We start from the raw sequence: 21,594 nt of genomic DNA on the forward strand, positions 1-21,594 counted from the left end.
GTATGACGAAGGTGTTTGAGTTTCCCAGTAAACCATGGTTTATCATTATTAAATGATAAGAATGTCCTGGTAGGAATGCATGTATCCTCACAGAAACTTATGCATGATTTTAACAGTATCTGTGAGCTCATCCAGTTCCCATTCAGGGAACTTCGAGCTGCGTGTAAACGCCGTGGGAACGCCTCTGCGTGATGAGTCATGAAGCACGTATGAAATCTGTCCAATGGCGAGACGGAACGTCATAGGCGGGGTGACGTATCGACCAGGAAACTATAAAGCATCCCCGAAACACAAGCGCAACAGCTTCTGAGTCTTCAGCAAAGCGCTCTATGTATGAATCATTGTCTGTCTGAAAAAAGTTTGTCTTATCTGTAAGAGAAAATATTATGGCGAGTAAACAGCAGCGTTTCAGAAAGTGTGTTCATCCCTGCCCTCGCTACATCACGGGTGGGGATACACACGATCTGTGTGTTGCCTGTTTGGGAGTACAGCATGCCCAGTCAGCTCTCGAGGGGGCTGGCTGTCAGCATTGCGAGTGTCTGCCCATGAAGACGCTCCGCTCCCGCCGGGCACTCTTCGAGGAGAGTGGTTCGGTTCGCGTTCCCCGCGGCTCGGGTCCCGCTGCTGCCGAGGCACAGCGAAGGCTTGCGTCGTGGGGATCGCAAGTGGATCTATCAGCGGGGATGGAGACGGGCTCTGCCTTTTCTCTGCCCTTACCTGATAGATCCAGCGCCTCAGCTCTCGGTGTGGGGGTCCGCGTTGCGGTTTCTCCCGCCCGGGCTGAGGCTCCATCACTTCAACTATCCAGTTCCGAGGAACTGGATGTTGAAAGTGTGGATGTTGAAAGTGAGATTATGTCTGTGGACTCAGTGGAGATCGGGGACTCGCCATCCCAGTCTCCCGCGAGTATTGAGCTGATGGAGGTTTTGACTCGGGCTGTAGAGAAACTTAGTATTGAGTGGCCAGCCGAAAAACAGGAGTCGACAGTGAAAAGTAAATTAGACGAGAGATTTTTGTCTTCCCATTCGCAACCTCCACGCAGGTGTTTGCCCTTTTTTCCCGATTTACACACCGAGGTGTGTAGATCGTGGAACAAACCAGTGTCTGCTAGAATACTGACACATCAGACATCTATTTATTCAAATATTGCTGGGTCTAGGAAACAGGGTTATGGGGCGATGCCGAGGATGGAGGAAGTTTTGGCGAGCCATCTTTCTCCTGAAACGGCGTCGTCCTTTAAAACACCGGCGTTGCCCACCAAACCACTCAGAAATACTTCGGTTTTGGTGGGCAAAGCTTATTCGGCGGCGGGACAGGCAGCATCTTGCTTATAGACTATGGCTATACTTCAGGCGTATCAGGCAGATCTGCTAAGAGATATGAGTGAGGGGGAGGTCGTCAGCTCTGACACTATTAAAGAGCTGCGTCAGGCGGCGGATATTTCTCTCCGTGCCACCAAGGAGACGGCCAGATCAGTCGGCCGTTCTATGGCAGCCCTGGTGGCCACGGAGAGACATTTATGGCTAGACCTAGCGAGTATGAAGGAGAAAGATAAGGCGTTTCTCCTGGATGCGCCGCTGTCAACTGATGGTCTTTTCGGTGGCTCAGTAAACGCTGTTATCGAAAGATTTCAGGAAGGCAGAAAGCAGGCAGCGGCGCTCCAAAAATGTCTCCCCCGCCGCTCTCACGTCCCTGGGGCTGCTGGGCGGGAGCAGCCCCACCCGTCGGGCTCTTCATCGCATAGGGCGCAGCAGAAGAAGAGTGTCGCGTCTCGCGCTCCTCCCCAGCAAAACCTGGCTGAGACGCGGCGCTCTCAGGCGAGGTCTTCCCGGGACAGAACCGATCTGAGGACGGTTATTGTTGCCAGGAAGGCCTCGTCGAAAAGGTCCTGACGCCACTGGTGTCAGGATGCTGAGGGTAGTCCCCACCGTGAGAGAGAGGTGTTCGCCGCTGGGCATGGCGCCCACTCTCTCACGGTGCCCTCAGGGACCCGTTCTGCTGAACCTGCCTGTGAGGGTGGGCACAGACGGTCCCAGCGAGCGGTTTCCCGAGGGAAGCTCGTTTGCTCCGAGGAGCGATACAGAACAGTCGTTAAACCCTGCCTGTGCGCGGTCACAGGGCGCTGTTGCTGTCTCAAAAATTACTCCAGAGGCCAGTCTCGAGAGACTGGTACCCTTAGTAGCATTTCTGGCAGAATGGGAAAGTCTTCCAAATATATCTCGTTGGGTCCTGCAGACTATCGAACGCGGGTACGCGATCCAGTTCAGGTCGCGTCCACCTCGTTTTCGGGGGGGGTTTGCCCACAGTGGTGACCCCCGAGCAGGCTCTGGTTATGGAACAAGAGGTGAAAGCTCTGTTACTGAAAGGGGCGATAGAACGAGTTCTTCCTCCAGACAGAGAGCTGGGGTATTACAGCCGGTACTTCATTGTTCCAAAGAAGGATGGGGGGCTGCGTCCGATTTTAGACCTGCGCCTCTTAAATCGGTCAGTAGGGAAGCTCAAGTTCAAAATGCTAACTCTCAAGCAGATCGTGTCACAGATCAGGTCCGAGGACTGGTTTGTCACGATAGACCTAAAAGACGCGTACTTCCATATCTCCATCCTTCCGCAACATCGGAAGTTCCTGAGGTTCGCTTTTGGGGGCGAAGCGTACCAATATCGGGTCCTTCCATTCGGCCTAGCGTTATCTCCTCGAACCTTCACGAAATGCATGGACGCGGCCTTGGCCCCGCTGCGTCTCCAGGGCATTCGCATTTTAAATTACATCGACGATTGGTTGATTCTGGCTCAATCGGAGCATCAGGCGATTCGGCATCGAGATGCCGTCCTCGCCCACATCAGAAGGTTGGGGTTAAGACTCAACGCCAAGAAGAGTGTGCTTTCGCCAGTTCAGCGGACCACTTTTCTACGCGTGGTATGGGATTCGACGACGATGCAGGCACCTCTGTCGCCGGCTCGTATAGCCTTGATTATCTCAACTGTCAAGCAAGTGAAGCTAGGCCAGTCACTCACTGTAAAGGAATTCCAGAGAATTCTGGGTCTGATGGCAGCAGCATCCAACGTGTTACCGTGCGGCCTGCTGTACATGAGACCACTACAGTGGTGGCTCAGGACCAAGGGGTTCTCCCCGAGGGGAAACCCGCTCCGCAAGATCAAGGTCACGCGACGTGGTCTCCGTGCCCTGGCTATGTGGAAAGAACCTTGGTTCCTGTCCCTGGGACCTGCGCTGGGAGCCCCGTGTCGCCGGGTAACGGTGACGACGGATGCCTCTCTCACGGGTTGGGGAGCGATCATGAGTGGTCGCTCGGCCCGCGGGCTGTGGCAAGACCATCATCTCCGATGGCATATAAATTGTCTAGAGATGATGGCAGTGTTTCAGGCTCTGAAACACTTTCTCCCAGACCTCAGAGATCATCATGTTCTTGTCCGGTCAGACAACATGTCTGTGGTCTCTTACATAAACCACCAGGGGGGTCTGCGCTCACGTCCATTGTACAAGCTGGCGCGCCAGATCCTGTTGTGGTCCCAGGGGAAACTTCGGTCGCTGAGAGCGATTTATATCCCAGGATACTTAAATCGGGGAGCGGACATCCTGTCGAGGCAGGGGCCGAGGCCCGGGGAGTGGAGACTTCACCCCGAGGTGGTGGAGCTCCTTTGGAGGCACTTCGGTCGGGCCGAAGTGGACCTCTTTGCATCCAGGGAAAATTCACACTGCCCGCTGTGGTTTTCCCTGAGTCTTCCAGCTCCATTGGGGCTGGATGCGTTGGTACAGGAGTGGCCGAGGGCACCCCTGTAAGCATTTCCCCCGATTGCTCTGCTCCCAGGGGTTCTGGAAAGGATTCGCCAGGAGGGGGTCAGTGTACTTCTGGTGGCCCCCCCATTGGCCAACCAGGGTATGGTTTGCGGACCTGATTTCCCTTCTCGAGGGTCCTCCTCTGGAGATTCCGGTCAGGAGGGACCTTCTGTCTCAAGCAGACGGGGGGATACTCCACCCCCGTCCGGAACTGTGGGGGTTGTGGGCTTGGCCTCTGAGGGGGCCCAGCTCATAGATTCAGGTCTCTCGACTGAGGTCGTGGAGACCATCCTCCAGTCCAGAGCCCCATCCACGAGGAAGTTGTATGCCTTGAGGTGGAAACTGTTCACCTCTTGGTGTGGAGAGCGACAGTTGGATCCAGTTAACTGCCCGTTGCCGGCAGTGCTGGAATTCCTTCAGGAACGCTTCTCCACAGGGTTACCGTACTCCACACTAAAGGTGTACGTGGCGGCCCTATCCGCCTACCATGTCCCTTTGAGTGGAGCTTCTCTTGGAAGACATCCCCTGGTAACCCGTTTCCTTCGTGGTATCCTGAGGCTGAGGCCGGTAGTGCGTACGAGGGTACCGACCTGGGATCTAGCGGTTGTGTTGGAGGGGCTCTGTTTAGCCCCTTTCGAGCCCATTGATGAGGTGCCTGAGAAGTTTGTTACTCTCAAAACCATCTTTCTCCTAGCCATCTCTTCCCTAAAGAGGATTGGAGATATTCAGGCGCTGTCGGTTTCCCCCTCATGCTTGGAATTTGCTCCCGGTATGGCGAAGGCTTTCATCCTCCCTAGACCAGGGTATGTTCCGAAGGTTCCAACTACGGTTGTCAAACCTATAGTGCTACAGGCCTTCTGTCCTCCTCCGTTTCGGACACCAGACCAGGAGAAACTAAATCTGCTCTGCCCGGTGAGGGCCTTAGACGCGTATGTCCACAGAGCTGCCCTGTGGAGGAAATCAGAACAATTATTTGTCTGCTTTGGGCCTCCTAATAGAGGTTCTGCGGCGTCTAAGCAGAGGATGAGTAAGTGGGTGGTCGAGGCCATTTCACTTGCTTATGAGTCCTCCGGTCAGCCTTCTCCCTTGGCTGTCCGGGCTCATTCAACCCGGAGTATGGCTGCCTCTAAGGCATTATTATCAGGAGTTCCCTTGTGTGACATCTGTGAGGCGGCAGGATGGTCTTCGCCGCACACATTTGTGAAGTTTTACCATCTGGACCTCAGCTCCACCCCAGGGGCGCAGATGCTTTCGTCAGAATGTGCACTCTGATATTCATACAACGGACACCTGCTCGCATGGCGGCGTTGGTATTAGCGTTCCCACGGCGTTTACACGCAGCTCGAAGTTCCCTGAATGGGAACGTCTCTGGTTACGTATGTAACCTTAGTTCCCTGAAGGGAACGAGACGCTGCGTGTCCATGCCATACTCCCAGCATGCCCGTGAGCGCTTGCTTCAGTCCTATCAGAAGCTGTTGCGCTTGTGTTTCGGGGATGCTTTATAGTTTCCTGGTCGATACGTCACCCCGCCTATGACATTCCGTCTCGCCATTGGACAGATTTCATACGTGCTTCATGACTCATCACGCAGAGGCGTTCCCACGGCGTTTACACGCAGCGTCTCGTTCCCTTCAGGGAACTAAGGTTACATACGTAACCAGAGACGATCGGTGGTAGCAGCTTCAAAAACAGTCCAATCAGTGCAATCGAAGCAGGCCTGTAGATCCTGCTCTGCTTCATTAGTCCATCTTTTTACAGTCCTTATTACAGGTTTAGCTGATTTCAGTGTCTGCCTGTAGGTCAGTATAAGATGAACCAAGCAGTGATCAGAGAGCCCTAAAGCTGCTCGTGGGGCGGAGTGATACACATTCTTTATTGTGGTGTAACAGTGGTCCAGTATATTCCTAGCCTGGTTCAACCAGACTCTAGTACATTTCATTTGTACATAGAGTCTGGCCTCCCTCAATTGAGAAACGTTTCCTTCCTTGTAGGCGGGTCCACTATTAAAGTTCAAATCTATTGGATCTGCCCAGAGTCACTCACGATCTGCCATAGCCAATCGCTAATGTGTGGTCGTGAGTGACGTATGTCATGCGCCGAAACGGCTGGAAACAACCATAGACAGTAAAAGAAACAGCAAGTCCGAACTCCGAATGATCAGAGGATTAAATTTACAATAGGATTTCAGTCAACGAGAGCTGCAGGTTTTGTTAATCTAGGAACAATTATTAATTCGAAATGTATATTTGACATGAAGGACAGTGATTATTCAGTCAATGGTCAAAGCTGTGTCTAATCATTACAAATACGTCGCTGTGGTCGTTTTCTGATCTGCCGCAAATGCTGTAAGTTACAGTGAATGATCAGTCTGTCTGCAGATGTGTAATAAACAACAATTTTTCATATTACGTATTTTTTTTTCTTAATTACCTTAATTATGGTCTTCAAAGTATGTGTTTGTACATTTTTATATGGCATTTAGTTGTTTTTTTTATTAAAACAAATTAACCATTGACATCTAAAACTGAAAATCAAATATAGTCTCCAAAGTATGGGTTTTTTTCAATTTTTTTTTTTTAAATCACAACCAATTTGTATGATTTACAACATGTAAAACTGACACACCAACCTCCTGCACGAGTACACAAAGGGGCTCAAAATGTTCATCACAATAATCAGTAAATTTACTGTTGGGAATCTGAGCGACTGACATGACTCCTGAGCGGATCTTTAACAATAGTTTAGCCGCCAGGACTCGGGGCTTCCGAACACCGCGAACACCAGGCTAAAGTCCAAAATGTCACGGTCATTGTGCACGAGCTGCCCAGCACAAACTTCCAACCTTTCTGCCTCCTTCACTTGGTCCTCCGTTGTGCAACAAGAGGTGAGATGATAACAATCCGGCTTTAAATTCTGTATATTCGGCAGTTTCTTCACCAACAACGGACCGACTGGCTTTTCTCACGTCTTTCTCCGCTGCCATTACTGCATTCAAACTGACGCACTACATCAACGTCATCGTTCTCAGCCACTCCCTCTATTCGCTGATTGGTCCTACAAAAAATTGATTTCTGGAAACCTAAGGATATGGAGCGGTCCCAGACGTAGTACTGAAGTAAAATGAAATTGAGCGGAAGTGCGTAGGAGGGCGCAGCCAGGCTAGTATATTCCTGTCTCTTGTAGGAAATGTAATGTGCTGTCTGTATTTTGGTAGTTCAAAGGAGAGATTTGCTTTGTTAAAATGATCCCCAAGAATGATTAAAAGAGAGTCTGGGTACCTTTGTTCCGTTTCAGCTATTTGTTCAGCCAGCTGTTGTAGTGCCGCGCTCACGCATGCGTCTGGAGGAATGTACACATTCACGAGAATGAAAGAGGAGAATTCCCCTGGCGAGTAGAAAGGTTTGCAATTAATGAAATGGGCCTCTAAATCAGGAGAGCACATCTTGATCAGTGTTGTTACATCTGAACACCAATTTTCGTTCAATTTTCGTAAGCTTCGCGGTGCGGTCCGATCGGTACAGCTAGAATCCCGGCAGATGTAGTGCGTTGTCCGGTATGGCTTTACTCAGCCAGGTTTCAGTGAAGCACAAAGCAGCAGAGTTGTTAATGTGGGTGAGGAGAAGAAGTTCGTCCATTTTGTTAGGAAGGGATCGGAGATTCGCAAGATGGATGCTGGGGAGTGCAGTTCGAACGCCGCACTCGCGGAGTTTAACCAGCGCGCCGGCTCGCTTTCCTCGTTTGCGCTTGAGCGCGCGTTTGAACAACACCGCTGCCCCTCCGACGAGAATGTCCAGCAAAACGTCTGAATACTCAAAAACTTTATTGAAGTTTTCTGGTGTGTTTTTCCTGATTTCCAGTAGTTTGTGTTTGGTAAAACTGATAGGAAAATAATGACTAAACACAGGACAAACAAACAAAAACAACGCAATAACTGGAGAGCTCCATGCCGAGGCAGCCATGAAAGAGCTTTCTGATCCCTCTAAAGACAGCAAGCAAGGTCATTGCAACTTTCAAGGCCCAGAAAGGTAGTAAAGACATTGTTAAAATGTAATGTTATGAAGCGAATACGAATACTTTTTGTGCAAAAAAAACAAAACCTTCTTCATAACGCTTCATAACATTACATTTAAACCACTGTAGTCACGTGTACACTCTTAGAAGAAAAGGTTCTATATAGTAGGGGTTGAACGACTTCAGATTTTTTGAAGTCGACTGTTATGACATCAAAGTCGAGTCGACGTCGACTAGTCGCTGACGTCATTCATAAAAACACAAGAGATGTGACAGATTTGCATCATGCCACAATTTGCAATTAATTAACAGCAAATTATACAGACGCTGACAGCTCATAATGGGGCCGTTTACACCTGGACACTTCATGCTTTTTTAGTGACCTGATTTATCAAAACTATTCCATTTACACCTGGTCACATAAATATGTTTTCGCATCCGATCTTCAAACAACGCGCTACATGCAGATTTAACGGAGTTCACGTCACCGAAAGCAACAGTAATGATCTATTGATCATCAGCTAATTTCACAATCAAAGACCGCAATAAGAGAGACAGCACTGGTGAGATCATTTTGTTTCTTTACTTTTAACGAAGATGATTGTGTGTTAAGCGTCTGTGACTTACTTTCACTTTGATTTACGATAGTTTGCACGTTGGCTTTATGAATAACGTTAGATGCTCAGCTGCGGTGCGTGTTATAGCTTCGTCATGAATATAATAGCACAGGCTGCTCTCACACGTTTTATTTCAGCATTTTTGGGAGAAGTCCAATTGCGGTTTCAACAACCAGATGCCTTTACACGAGTCCAGTTTCGTCTGTAAAGCGACCCAGACCTCCTCATGAAGTGGTTTGAGCGATCGGATTTAAATCCTTCTCGAATGCGTTTCGGAGGGCACTATACCTGGTCTTTTCGCGAACGGATAGCAATCAGATCACAGAAACACGTGAAGTGGCCAGATGTAACGTTAGCTAAACAGCCCGCTGTTTACATTATCAGGATGAAAAAAAAAGAAAGCTATAAATTCACATCTGCACGTTAGTGATGGATCTAAGTAATACCAAATACTATTCCTATTGATTGCGGGTGAATTAGATGCATTAATATGTTTAAATAAATATATGAAAAAAATAGGCTAATGTTTGAATAATTTTAAAAGACACTGCTCGCATTTCCCGGTAAAACAGAGAGCGTGCGTCATTTCTTTTTCAACAATATAGTGGTGCTACGTTAGTAAAGTAGGCTACTTCCATACGCTTTATGTGCCAATGCTGCTTTCTTGCTGCAATGACCCTCTGGGCTCTTCATCTGTTGTCGTCTTTAACGCGGCCATATACTATTAAAATTAGCGCAATCATATAGTGTCACATGATCAACACGACTAGTCGACGTCAAGCTAAAAGCGTCACGGCATTGCATTAAGGTCGACTAGTCGACTAATCGACTAGTCGGTTCAACCCCTACTATATAGAACCTTAAAAGGTTCTAAAACGCTACGTATTTGGAACCCCTAAAATGCAATGCATGAATGATCACAAAATTCAAGATATGGGGGTTAAAAAATTTAATTAATCAATATCACATGAAGAGTGCCATTTCAGTTTTTATCCTTCAAAAATCAGCATGATTAAAATGGGATATTAAGTTGCTACAACGGTTTAATAAACAATAATTTAATTATAACTGCAAAATGTTGCAGAATAATGTAAAATATGAATGAATAATAGCCTATAAAGAACCTTTGTGACAAAAGGGTTCTTTCTCGTCATTATTATCATTTTTTTCCATAAAAGGTTCTTTGCAGTTGAGTAAAGAACCCTATGCTACATATATAGAACCCTTTTTTCTAAGAGTGTACTATTTTAACAATGTTGTAAGGACTTTGCCAATTTGCCATCTACAGTCCTCCGAAATGGACACACACACACAAGCCCTTCCCTTCCCCCACACCTCGGAAAGTGTGGAATGTCTCTGAACTTTTGGTGTTTGAAGACATTTAACAAAATGTTTTCAATGGTTTTTATGTATGTGTGTTCTTCCCCATGTCACAGTGAAATAACTTTGTTTGGTCACAGCGTAAAAAGAAATTAGAAATACCTTCTTCATGCATTTTAAACATAAGTGTATATTCCTTTGATATAACAATGTTCCTTGATATCTCTAGAATGCTTATTGAATGAAAATATGCATAGAGATGTAAAGTAAAGTGTATTTTTAATTTGTTTTACTGCCAATGAAGATCAAATTGTTTTACTATAAAACCCTCATTGAACACACCCCCTTCCACGAGAAGCGCGTGCTATGAGAACAAAGGACAATAAACCAAGAGTTCCCACGCAACGTCCTTCACCCCGATTGGCTCAAGCCAACGGGAAGGGAATGGATTTCGCCAAGGGGACAAAAGGAGCGCGCCTCTCCCCTTCTTCTTCTGACCTCCTCAGAGAAACATGTAATGCTCGAGATCTCCTCACGGAGATCTGAACTGACCATGGATCTTTTCTTTTGTTCGTCTAAAAGTTTTGTCTTTTCCTCAAGTGGACTACCAAGTTCGTCTCCCAGGAAGGGAAGTGGACTTTGCCGAACTATTTCCTCGGGTAAATTCACCTCAAAGACTTTAAGCCTTTCAAACACTCGCGCTGAATGCCAACGAACGCCACGTGACTCCCCACGGAACAAAGGAGCCACGCGCAAGCGACCAACCATGCACGCGCCGGGACGGACCGCGCAAAAACTCTGCGGCCTCGGTCCACGTGACGTGCGCACGCAGGACAGCATCTCCAGTCGACACGCGGCCCGAACGGGCCGAGCAACAAACCCGCGACTCACACAGACCAAATATGCCCTACAAGTATACCTTCTTTTAGAGCTTCTAAGAAGCATTAAGAAAGTGTTTTCGTGGTGTTCAGAAAGGTTAACTGACTGTTGTGGTGAAGGTAACTCTTCCTTTCTCTACAACTCACTCTATCTCACTCTCTCCCTCTGTCCAACTCACTTACGCGTACCCATTGTCTAAACGCCCTGCGTTGTCTTAGTTTGTGTTTTAATGTTTGTAAATACATGTATCATTGTAACGTAGTAAATACTTAAGTAGTTGCTTTATTAAATACAATTATGCTAATTTCTGACTGAATCATTGTCTTGCTCATGATACAAGCTGAAGTGTCGGTTAATAAGCTACACGCTTTACAGAACTAAAAATACCTAAGAGGGTATTTGTTTATGGAGCTGGGAAAGCTAAATTCTTGTGGCCACAGAATTTGTTTTCACAAGCTCTATAATTTAATTGAGCTATTTGATTTTGCCTGTCTTGTAAAACGTGGTCCTTGCAATTAATAACAATTAACTTGTGGTTAATTGCGGGGATGCACATGTATGCATATGTGTAAAATTAATAAGCCTCTCTAAATGGGAGATTTATTAACATGTAAGACCGGTCTGATCTAAATCTGTATGAATAATTATTAATTATCAATTATTAACTACGATATGCAAATTCCCCCTCTGATCGGACCGCCTTGTGTCTTTACAATGTCTTTACTTCCTTTCTGGGCCTTGAAAGTTGCAATGACGTTGCAGTCAAGAGAGATCAGAAAGCTCTAATTTGTGTTCCGAAAATGAACGAAAGTCTTACGGGTCTGAAACAACATGGTGTGAGTAATTAATGATACAATTTTATTATTTTGAAATAGAATTGATCACTTTTGATCAATTTAATGCGTTTTTGCTGCATGAATAAATTATTAATTTGATTCTTTTTTCTTTTTTTAAAACCTTACTAAACCTTACCTTACTTACTCAAACTTTTGAATGGAAGTGTATCACGGTTTCCACAAATATTTTAAGCAGTGCAACTGTTTTCAACATTGTTTTCAAAAAATGTCTTGTGAGCACAATTAGAAAGATTTCTGAAGGATTATGTGACACTGAAGACTGGAGTAATGATTCTGAAAATTTAGCCTTTCCAACATGTTTGTCTCAGCTCCGTCCCAATTCAGAGGCTGCATCCTTTTAAGGCCGTGTTCGAAGGCTGATTGCATCACCGTGGCGTGACAAAATCTGTCCCTGCTCCTTCAAATGCATCCTTCATTTTGCGGATAATGAAGGATACAACAGATGGATCCTTTGCATCCCACGCTACCCCAGAATTCATTGCACTGAGGTGATGACAGGAGAAATTGAGAATTTGGACTGGTATATTTGGATGAACTATTCTATGAAAGGCACAAACCAGTTGGACTGACAAATTTAGACATGTGAGTGGGTGATTTGTAGTTATCTCACCCCATCTGAATGTTCAGGGAGGGTCTGATATGGTTGTGATGACTCAGTCTTGCAGGGTCTGGTGTCTTCTAGTAAACCCACTGAAGAATCAAAGTCCTCATCGGTACTGGAGCCCTTGAAGAAAGAGGAATGAGTGCTATAGTGCTGTATCATGCCATAATTGGCTGTTTAAAAATAAATAATTCTTCTTTTTCATATAGGCATTGTAGGCCAAACCTCGAAGCGATTTAACATTTTAGCCCTTCCGGTTCCATTGTCCTGAAGTCAATGGGTTTTTTAAATGGGTTTTTGAATATTTGAACTGAAACTTTCATAAGAGTTTCATAAGAACCTGTAAGAGTTATAATTTATAATAATTATAATAATTCATTACATTTATAAACCTCTTTTTCTGGGACCTCAAAATGCTTCACATATGGAATTGTCATAAGCTTAATGGTGGTGCATTTTGTTTATAGCTTACATTTAGCTTTTTTAATTCTGATAATTGCTTCAAAATTTAAAAAAAAAAAAATGTGGTCATTTTTTGGATATTATGATAAACAAAACCTGTAAGAATCATAAACTTTTGTTGGTTACAAAACTTATTTTCTGAAATAATCTAAAAGTTGATGAAAAAATCCTGTTGGGGTTTTGACGAGGGAGCCAGTATAATGCTGACTTCTGGGTTGACCTACAAAAATGTCATCACTGCAACAATTTATTGTTCCTCATGCAACAATAATAGGAAATGTGGAATCTAGTTAAGGTTAGGTAACCTGGGTGAAAGGTTTGGATTGGGCCTGAATGTTCTTCGGGGAGCCAGAGCCTCTTAATCTTTCACTGAACCAAGAGAAAGGCACAAATGGTGGACCAGATGAACGTGATGACTGGTTCTCTGTTCTCTCTGAAACCCTGCATACAAACAGACAAAATACCTCTCACACTGCATCTATACAAGTACACAAGAAAACATAGGTGCTCAGATAACTGACATTAGTAAACACAGGACAGACTCACATACCGATTTCCTGCTGAGAGTCTGTTGGATCTGTCTTTCCTGACCTTTCCATATGTGCGACGTAAAGTGACCCTGCTCCGCAGAAAAACAAGCTAATATTAAGATCCCAACTCTGACCACTACTATGTCATCTGTATGATGTTAGTGGTTGAGAGAGAGCATACAAAATAATTTAATTAACATGAAAATGTAATTTTAATAAATTCTTGGTGTTTACAGTTGTCAGGAAGTAAAGCAACAAATTGCACAATTATAGAGTTTCTATAGTGTCTGCATGTTTAACATAAAAATAAATTTTAAGCTATGCCAATATTTTTACAAATGAAATGTAGCAAACAAACTCCTCATACGATAAAAACTGTAGTTCGATTATACATTGTACTTGAATAAAATGATAACCTAAACATGATAACATCTATATTAACTGCTTTTATTCAATTTAAAAATATTATTTAAATGAATCAATTTAAAAACACAGTTATTTACAGTAGGACTTGTAGGAAACTAACCCCAAATCAAGAAAACGTCTCCTGGTTTTCTTGTCCAGCAGCACTGTTGGACTCTCTGGTTCATCAGGGCCTGTGTCATGACTGTCATCTGAAAACAGATCATCAAATTGAGCATCAGAATCCAGATCAGAATCTGGGCCCCGGTGGTCAGATATTTTAATCTGGAACAGAAGGATTTGGAAATATCATGTTTTGCTACCCAGGATTAGGTAATCCATCTCACTATTATGGCGAATTTTTTAAAGGCAAGATCGGATTGGATCACCCTAAAACAGATAGACTTTGATACAACAGATACAACTTTTCCCGACCACCAAATCTGGATTACACGTGCTCTGAATGGGCATACATACAGTGTAGGCTACTAGCTACTGTCAATAAAAAACAACATGTGCCATGTGATTGGCTGATTAGATATTTGCATTAACGTGCAGTTGAGGTGTACCTAATAAAGTGGCCGGTGAGTGTATATATTTGGTGATGAGATGTACTTATGCAGTTCAAACCTTCGCTCTGCGAGTATTCTCCATAGTGTAGGAGGGGTTGGCTGCCCTCCCGTGACTTGAGGTTGTCTGTCTCGCAGCGATGGGCTGGGGAAGATGTCTCTGAATGGACGCAGGGTCTGCAGGGGGATTTAGAACGGGTGAGGTGCAAAGTCTCCTGAGAGGAGGTGTTCAGGAAGTGTCTGTAGCTCCATCTTTCATCTTGTACCTCCCTTTCTCCAACCACAGTGTAGGGGTCAAAGGTGAAGGACTGGTCTCTTCGTGAGGAAGGGGAGGAGAGAAGCAGATCAGAGGGGGAAGAGCAGCGAAAGGAAGGGTGGAGTGGAGAAGATGAGGTCTGCACAGAGCCGCCGTAACTCTAAACCACACACACACACAAAGACACACATAGCATTTTTGAACTGGCAAGTAAACATTAACTGTTTCAACATTGATAATAATAATAATAATAATAAGAAAAATGTTCCTTGAGCACCAAATCAGCATATTAGAATGATTTCTGAAGGATTGTGACACTGAAGAGTGAAGTAATGGCTGCTGAAAGTCTTTAAAATTGTAATAATATTTCACAATATTGCTATTTTTACAGTTTTTGATTAGGAAATGCAGCATTGATGAGCAACTTATTTCAAAAACATTAATCCACTCTGCCATTCTTTAATTATTTACCTATAATAGTTAATTAATCAGAGGTCTCACACATTTACAGAAAATAGAAAATTACTTACAGTTGCATAATAATGTGATGGGGCGTTAATTGAGTCAGGACTATTGTTGCCTCAAAAAATAGTTGTATTATGATAGCCCTTATAATAACAGCGAACAAGTTTGAAATGACATGAGTGTGAGTAACAACAAGATACATAAGAGACTGTCATTTTTATGTGTGTATACACACCATTCTATCAGTGCTGTCATCCCCATCTATCGAGCTCACACTGTCTCTCAGGCGGGTTCGGGAGGGCCGATGCCTCTTGGTTTTAATTGACAGTTGTGCTTTAGCTTTTTGTAAGCTGCTGTCAAGTCGTTCTGTCTCAGGAACCACCTCTGTCAGATCTGATATGGTATAAAACACATACAGTAGACATATGTAACACTTTTTTGATATTGAGTATTTGGAGGCAAACATGTCGACAAAGACACAAACTGCAAACATGATGAAAATCTTGATAAAAGACTGCTGCGCTGGTCTCAACACGCACTCCTGCACATATTAGTGTTCTCGTTACAATCCATAAAACGCCGTGACACCGTAAAAGCAGGCCTGAAGCGCTATTAAGCTGTCAACAGCCTAAATTACTTATATGAATGATGGGTGGTCATTCCTCATGTGCACTCTAGGGGTGTGTGAGGGTCAGAATCAGGAAGTACACAAACACACGTAGACATATACATGAAAGTGAATTACGCAACTTCACAGTTATATTCATAGATATACATTTGCAGTGATTTAATGATTTGATGCATAAATGAATAAACAAACAAATTACTATACTATGGTTAAATTTGGTTAAAACCATCATCTTGGAAATAAACCAAGGTCAAGTTAGGAGCATAGCATTGTGGGATATACAGCATTGTGGGTCTCTGAAATAAATTGGTACAAAAACATCAGCCACTTGGGTGATACACTTTAAATTGTATTGTAATTTTATGATATTGTGATGTGATATTATTACTATTATTTGCATCTGTTTTCTGGATTGTAATGGAGTGCTGTAATTTTATGTAACAATATCCTGCCCAGGGACTACATATGCAAATTACCTATATAGCCAACTCTGGCACATTTGTGTTGTGCATGGTCCCTGTTAAATAAATAAACTAAATGAAAAATACTAATGGACACCATTTAGTCAACTGTACCCTTTAGGTAATAATCTTAGACTGTAAAACGGTCATTAACGATTACATTGTTCAGAGTCTGAGTCTGCGCAGGAGTGATCCTGAGGTGGAGCTATGGCATCAAGTTCCTGCCCAAACTATATCTCCCCTGCAGACTCAATTGCATAGCTGTCAAACATAATGCTACACCCCATTTTATAGAAACTTTAAAAACATTATTTGAAGTGTAGGCTAATTTGATTTTTTTCAATTGGCTCAAGTCCCATTTGTTTACATGGAGAGGGTAGGGTTTGAGACCTATACTGCAGCCAGCCAAAATCACGGCAAAATTGCAAGCAGCTGATGCCACCTTTTTTAAATAATCCATTCAAGGTTATGTGTTAGTGATTGTCTCATGGTACTCTAAAATAAGGTTTTTAGCTTTTGACCAGCAGAGTGTTTATGACTGACCCAAATTTTGAGAAGTTCAAATAAAATCTGTAGGAGCCGTTCCAAAAATGGAAATTGAAAACACGAGGTGCACTAAACTTTATTAAAGTAATCAATAGAGAAAATTAATAACTTCTAGGCTGTTAAGTTCATACACTCCCCAATCAATTTTTACTATACTAGGCCGCTGTTAGTAGCCTAAAAGAGGCCTAGAAATAGGGTTTCGTTCCAACAAGTGGGACACTACCTACTTTTTTTTATTTAACGTCAGAAATATATAAAGATTCCTTAGGAAAAAGTTCTCCACACACAACCTTGCAGTTTTTGAGAAAAATGATGCTAAAGGTGCCCATTTTGAAATAAAGCGAAACCATAGGGAATTTTGCATTTTTGAACCTGTTTATCATACAAACCCAAAAATGCAAAATTACCACTTGAGTAAACCAGTAAACTACAAAATAAACCAGTTTGAAATGTGTGATATACCTGAAGTTGCCATCTAGGCACAGTAAACATAAGATTATCAAGAAACATCCCAATTACTTCTCATTATGTTGTTCCAATTCAAAGGTAATGTTTGGGGTAAAATCTGAATAACAAATAGAATTCAGCCAAAATATAATATATAAAAAAGGAAAACACTTTTCAAAATAACACATTTAATGGTGAATTGTCAATACGCATACACGAACAGTAACTGCACTGCATGTACACAGTAAAAAAAATATTATATGGTATCTAATTAAAAAAATATGGTAACAATATTACATGTATTATATTTGAGTACACTGTAAAAAAATATTGATGGTTTAACTTAAAAAAGTAAGTAACCTGGGTTGCCTTAAAATTTTAAGTTGATTGAACTGGAAAAAGTGAGTTAATACAATGAAGGAGATTAATTTAATCATCAAAAACTCAAAATAATAAGTTATCTCAACTAAATAAATTATTATAAAGTTGATTTGACAAAAGAAAATTTGTTGTGATAACAAATCTTGAAAATATTTTTTTACAGTGTAGATTTTAAGGTGTTTTTGTGTGTGTGTGTGTGTGTGTGTGTGTGTGTGTGTGTGTGTGTGTGTGTGTGTGTGAGATCTACCCGAATAAATTAAGTAAAATGTCCTAAATTATTTAGTTATTTATGGCGCATGATGAATTTAATATTAGTGGAATGTGCTTGTTTTAATTTAAGTCACCTCACAAATAAATCAAGCAGAATTTACTCATTTGTGTTAATGAAATTTACTTAATTATAACATTTACTGCCTTTTTCAGACAGTAAATGTTATAATAATGAATACATAATGCACTTTTTGTTATCAAACATGCTTTTATTCTGTATTTTTTGCACAAATAAAACAAACATTTATAAAATATAAGACAGCAGTTTTAAGATATGAAAGATAAAAGCAAAAAAAAAAAAACTAAAATTTTCCATGTCATTGAGAAAGATCATTTTGTTACACAAAAACATGTGCATACAAATTTCTGTCGGAAAAAGTCACATTCTTGACTAAAACTTGTGAATAACTTGTATCAAAACATATAAAATAATTTGAACTTGCTGAAAGCTTTCATGTAGAACAATATTAAACGTTCATCAATCAATGCTGTTTTTTTTTTTCAGACCTCGCCTTGGTCATAATGCATTGTCTCAATCGAAGTCACGAGTTTGTTTTTAAGTGTTAGTAATTTCAGGGAAAACTTGCAAACATCCAGTTCCAAGAAGAGCTTCTGAAAGGCCTCAAAAGTGTGCCTCAGTTCTTTCGGGTAGGTGTGGTTTAGTGCATACGTGAGTCCAAGAAGAACAGCACAGGCTCTTGTCAGATTTTCCACGCCAGCCATGACTTGCATCCACCCCTCCAAGATGATGCTGAAATACTCCTGAGAATCCCTCTTGCAGATGGCAATTTTCATTATGTGCTGCAGGATATCTCCATTGTCACACTGTAAAACAACCATTACTTTTATCTTGTCTGTCTCATAAGTCTGACCATTATTATAAACTTGATTTGTGTATGTTTGTAAAAAATTCTTTTAACAGCTTAAAATGCTAAAACAACTACAAGTAAATCATTAGGCTATAGTTTGTTTCTTTGTAATCATGGAAACATAAAAATATTATGTTTCAGTGGACCACACAGACTGTCACAATAACATAAGTACAGTTTCACCAATGACAGAAGGTGTATTCAGGAAGAAAAAATAAAATAAATGTAAAATTACATTGGGTGACACTTGTAGGGGGGAATTAAATTTCAATGGTCCACCATTCTACAAACTATATAGTAACTACAAGTCAACTAACTCAGAGTATCAGTAGACTGCTAGGTTAGGGTTAATAGATTAAGTTAACATGTAAATGCAGTTACTTAGTCAATAGAATGTCTAAAGTGGACCATCAAAATAAAGTGTTACCTTTTTAGTGGCTGACAAAAATCTATTTTGTGTTAAATATTTTCACATTAGCTTTATATACCTGGGCACAAGCCGCTCCCACTGCAATCAAACTCATAGGTTCTTTATATAATCGAGCAATAAAACTTTCGGATAAAAAAACATTACGTTGTCATCATTGCAGCATCTTTAATAAATATGATTTAATGAATTTTGATTGCTTTAGCAATTTTTCCTTTCTTAAACTAATTTATAAGTGCATTAATCATCTAGCACCTGAACCACTTTTTGTGGTTATTGTTTACCATTTATTGTGAGACAGGACAACATCCGAGTCACTAGGAGCTCAACAAATTATGACTGTAAAATACCATTCTGCAGGACCAGCTTTGGACAGACGACCTTCTCTGTGAAGAGTACTAAACTCTGAAACTCATTACCTTTTGAAATCTAGACTGTGCCTGACTTTAAGATTTTCACTTCCAGGCATAAAAAACTGGTTAAAAATAAACTAAAAGTGTACTCATTTTTAATTATTATAAGACTTGTATATGATTTGTATGCAAGGTTATATTATTATTATTATTATTTATTGAAGTGGTAAATCATGTAAATATTATTGTGTATAAACCCAGCTAGAAATTTTACGTTCCCAGAACGTTCTGAGAACGTCCCCGCTGGTGTAAAGGATGTTGCCTGGTAACGTTCCCACAACATTCCCAGACAGACACGATGTGGAGTTCTTTAAAGGGTTTGGGGACGTTATTTCGAGGACCTTCAGGGAACATTCAGTATGTTCTGGGAACGTTTAAAGGACAATATTTCATTCAGAAATCCAATGTTTCCAAAACATTCTGAGAACGTCCCGCTGGTGTCAGGAACGTCGCCTGGAAACGTTCCCACAACATTCCCATACAGACACGATGTGGAGTTCTTTAAAGGGTTTGGGGACGTTATTTGGAGGACCTTCAGGGAACATTCAGGATGTTCTGGGAACGTTTAAAGGACAATATTTCATTCAGAAATCCAATGTTTCCAAAACATTCTGAGAACGTCCCGCTGGTGTCAAGAACGTCACCTGGTAACGTTCCCACAACATTCCCAGACAGACACGATGTGGAGTTCTTTAAAGGGTTTGGGGACGTTATTTGGAGGACCTTCGGGGAACATTCAGGATGTTCTGGGAACGTTTAGAGGACAATATTTCATTCAGAAATCCAATGTTTCCAAAATATTCTGAGAACGTCCCACTGCTGTCAGGAACATCACCTGGTAACGTTCCCACAACATTCCCAGACAGTCACGATGTGGAGTTCTTTAAAGGGTTTGGGGACGTTACTCCACATCATGACTGTCTGGAAATGTTTTGAGAACGTTACCAGGTGACATTCCTGACACCAGCGAGACGTTCTCAGAATGTTTTGGAAACATTGGATTTCTGAATTAAATACCGTCCTCTAAACGTTCCCAGAACATCCTGAATGTTCACTGAATGTCCTCCAAATAATGTCCCCAAACCCTTTAAAGAACTCCACATCGTGACTGTCTGGGAACATTACCAGGCAACGTCCCTGACACCAGCGGGGACATTCTCAGAACGTTCTGGGAACGTTAAATTTCTAGCTGGGTAGTGCTTACGTTAGCTTCATATACACCTAGTGTTGCAAACTTTTTCTTCTAAAGTGTAGCAACTCAGAAGTGACCAGGAGACTTGGTTATATCTTCAGCAAGATTCTTTATAGAGAAACACAAGCTGTTGGTAGCTGCAGTCCTCATCAAGTCAAGTCTTAGCCAACCACACTCTGAAACAGTGTTTCCCCTACCATTGTTTGCATCGCTTGCGCTGTTTTTTGCCTATAGGAAGACAGAAATGCATGAACTTCCTCTCCAGGCTCTAGATACACTCTGAAAGTCACTTTGTGATCATTTAACTGCTTCATTTGAGAAACTATCATCATGACATAAACATACAGAAACTCAAAAGTTCTTCGCGGCAACCCATCAAAATAAAAGTTCGGTTTAACTTGACAGAAATATATTACTGTTGTACAGTAGAATTTAGATATGTCCTAATGTAAAAATACACTAACACTAATCCATATAAATTATGAATTTTTAAACAAAACTGAATTTAAAGAATAATCCATGTTTTAATTTTAACATTAAAGCTCATTGTGCAGCATGTTATTTTACAAAAAGTTTATGATAAATGATAAAATTTATGTTTTATGGCTTCATTTTATTACCAGCAAAAACACAACACAGAATTAGTGTGGAAATTTTTTTTCATACATATTTCTTTTTCTTAAATGTTCATAATACATGTTTTCAATTAATTAGACATGCTTTTTGATTGCTAAAAAATTATAAGCCTGCTCCGCAACACTAGCAGGTTCACACGCAGACAAACCAGATAAACGTGACAGAAGTTGACGGAACTTGAACCTCGGTTCATCCCATGTCACCGCGCACAAAACGTGATGTATATGAGAATGTTCTCATTAAGTTAGTCACAAAACGTTCTCATGTGGTCAACAGAGAACCACATGGGAACGTCCTTATTATGTCCTCTTTGTAATGTTGCCATGTGACCATAAAATAACCATTATGGAATGTCCCCCTAAAGTCATATATAAGGAACGTTATAATATGAGCAACTTAGAACCAAATGAGAACGCTCTGATTATGTCCTCTTTGTAACGTTGTTGTGTGACCATAAAATAACCAAAATGGAATGTTCCACTAAAGTCACATAAAGAACGTCATTGTATGACCAACTTAGACCCATATGAGAACATTTTGATTACATCCTCTTTGTAACGTT

General features: G+C 42.0%; 1 protein-coding gene across 6 annotated transcripts in view; it reads right to left on the reverse strand.

Moving 5' to 3' along the window:
- Positions 1–21,594, reverse strand: part of samd14 (sterile alpha motif domain containing 14) — a 316,013-nt gene that overhangs the window by 14,312 nt on the left and 280,107 nt on the right. For 5 of the 6 annotated variants that reach the window (XM_089121895.1, XM_089121894.1, XM_089121893.1 and 2 more), the window contains 6 exons: positions 14,998–15,155; positions 14,103–14,457; positions 13,597–13,684; positions 13,091–13,159; positions 12,846–12,981; positions 12,088–12,201 (listed from right to left, as the gene is read on the reverse strand). In XM_089121895.1, the coding sequence (XP_088978021.1) occupies positions 12,088–12,201; positions 12,846–12,981; positions 13,091–13,159; positions 13,597–13,684; positions 14,103–14,457; positions 14,998–15,155 (920 nt within the window). Of the gene's footprint in view, positions 1–7,071; positions 7,178–12,087; positions 12,202–12,845; positions 12,982–13,090; positions 13,160–13,596; positions 13,685–14,102; positions 14,458–14,997; positions 15,156–21,594 lie in introns of all 6 variants that reach the window. The other variant, XR_016147028.1, reaches the window with a different exon arrangement.

This window comes from Pimephales promelas, chromosome 17, assembly GCF_988280905.1.
Source record: "Pimephales promelas chromosome 17, fPimPro1.hap1.1, whole genome shotgun sequence".
Taxonomy (NCBI): Eukaryota; Metazoa; Chordata; class Actinopteri; order Cypriniformes; family Leuciscidae; genus Pimephales; species Pimephales promelas.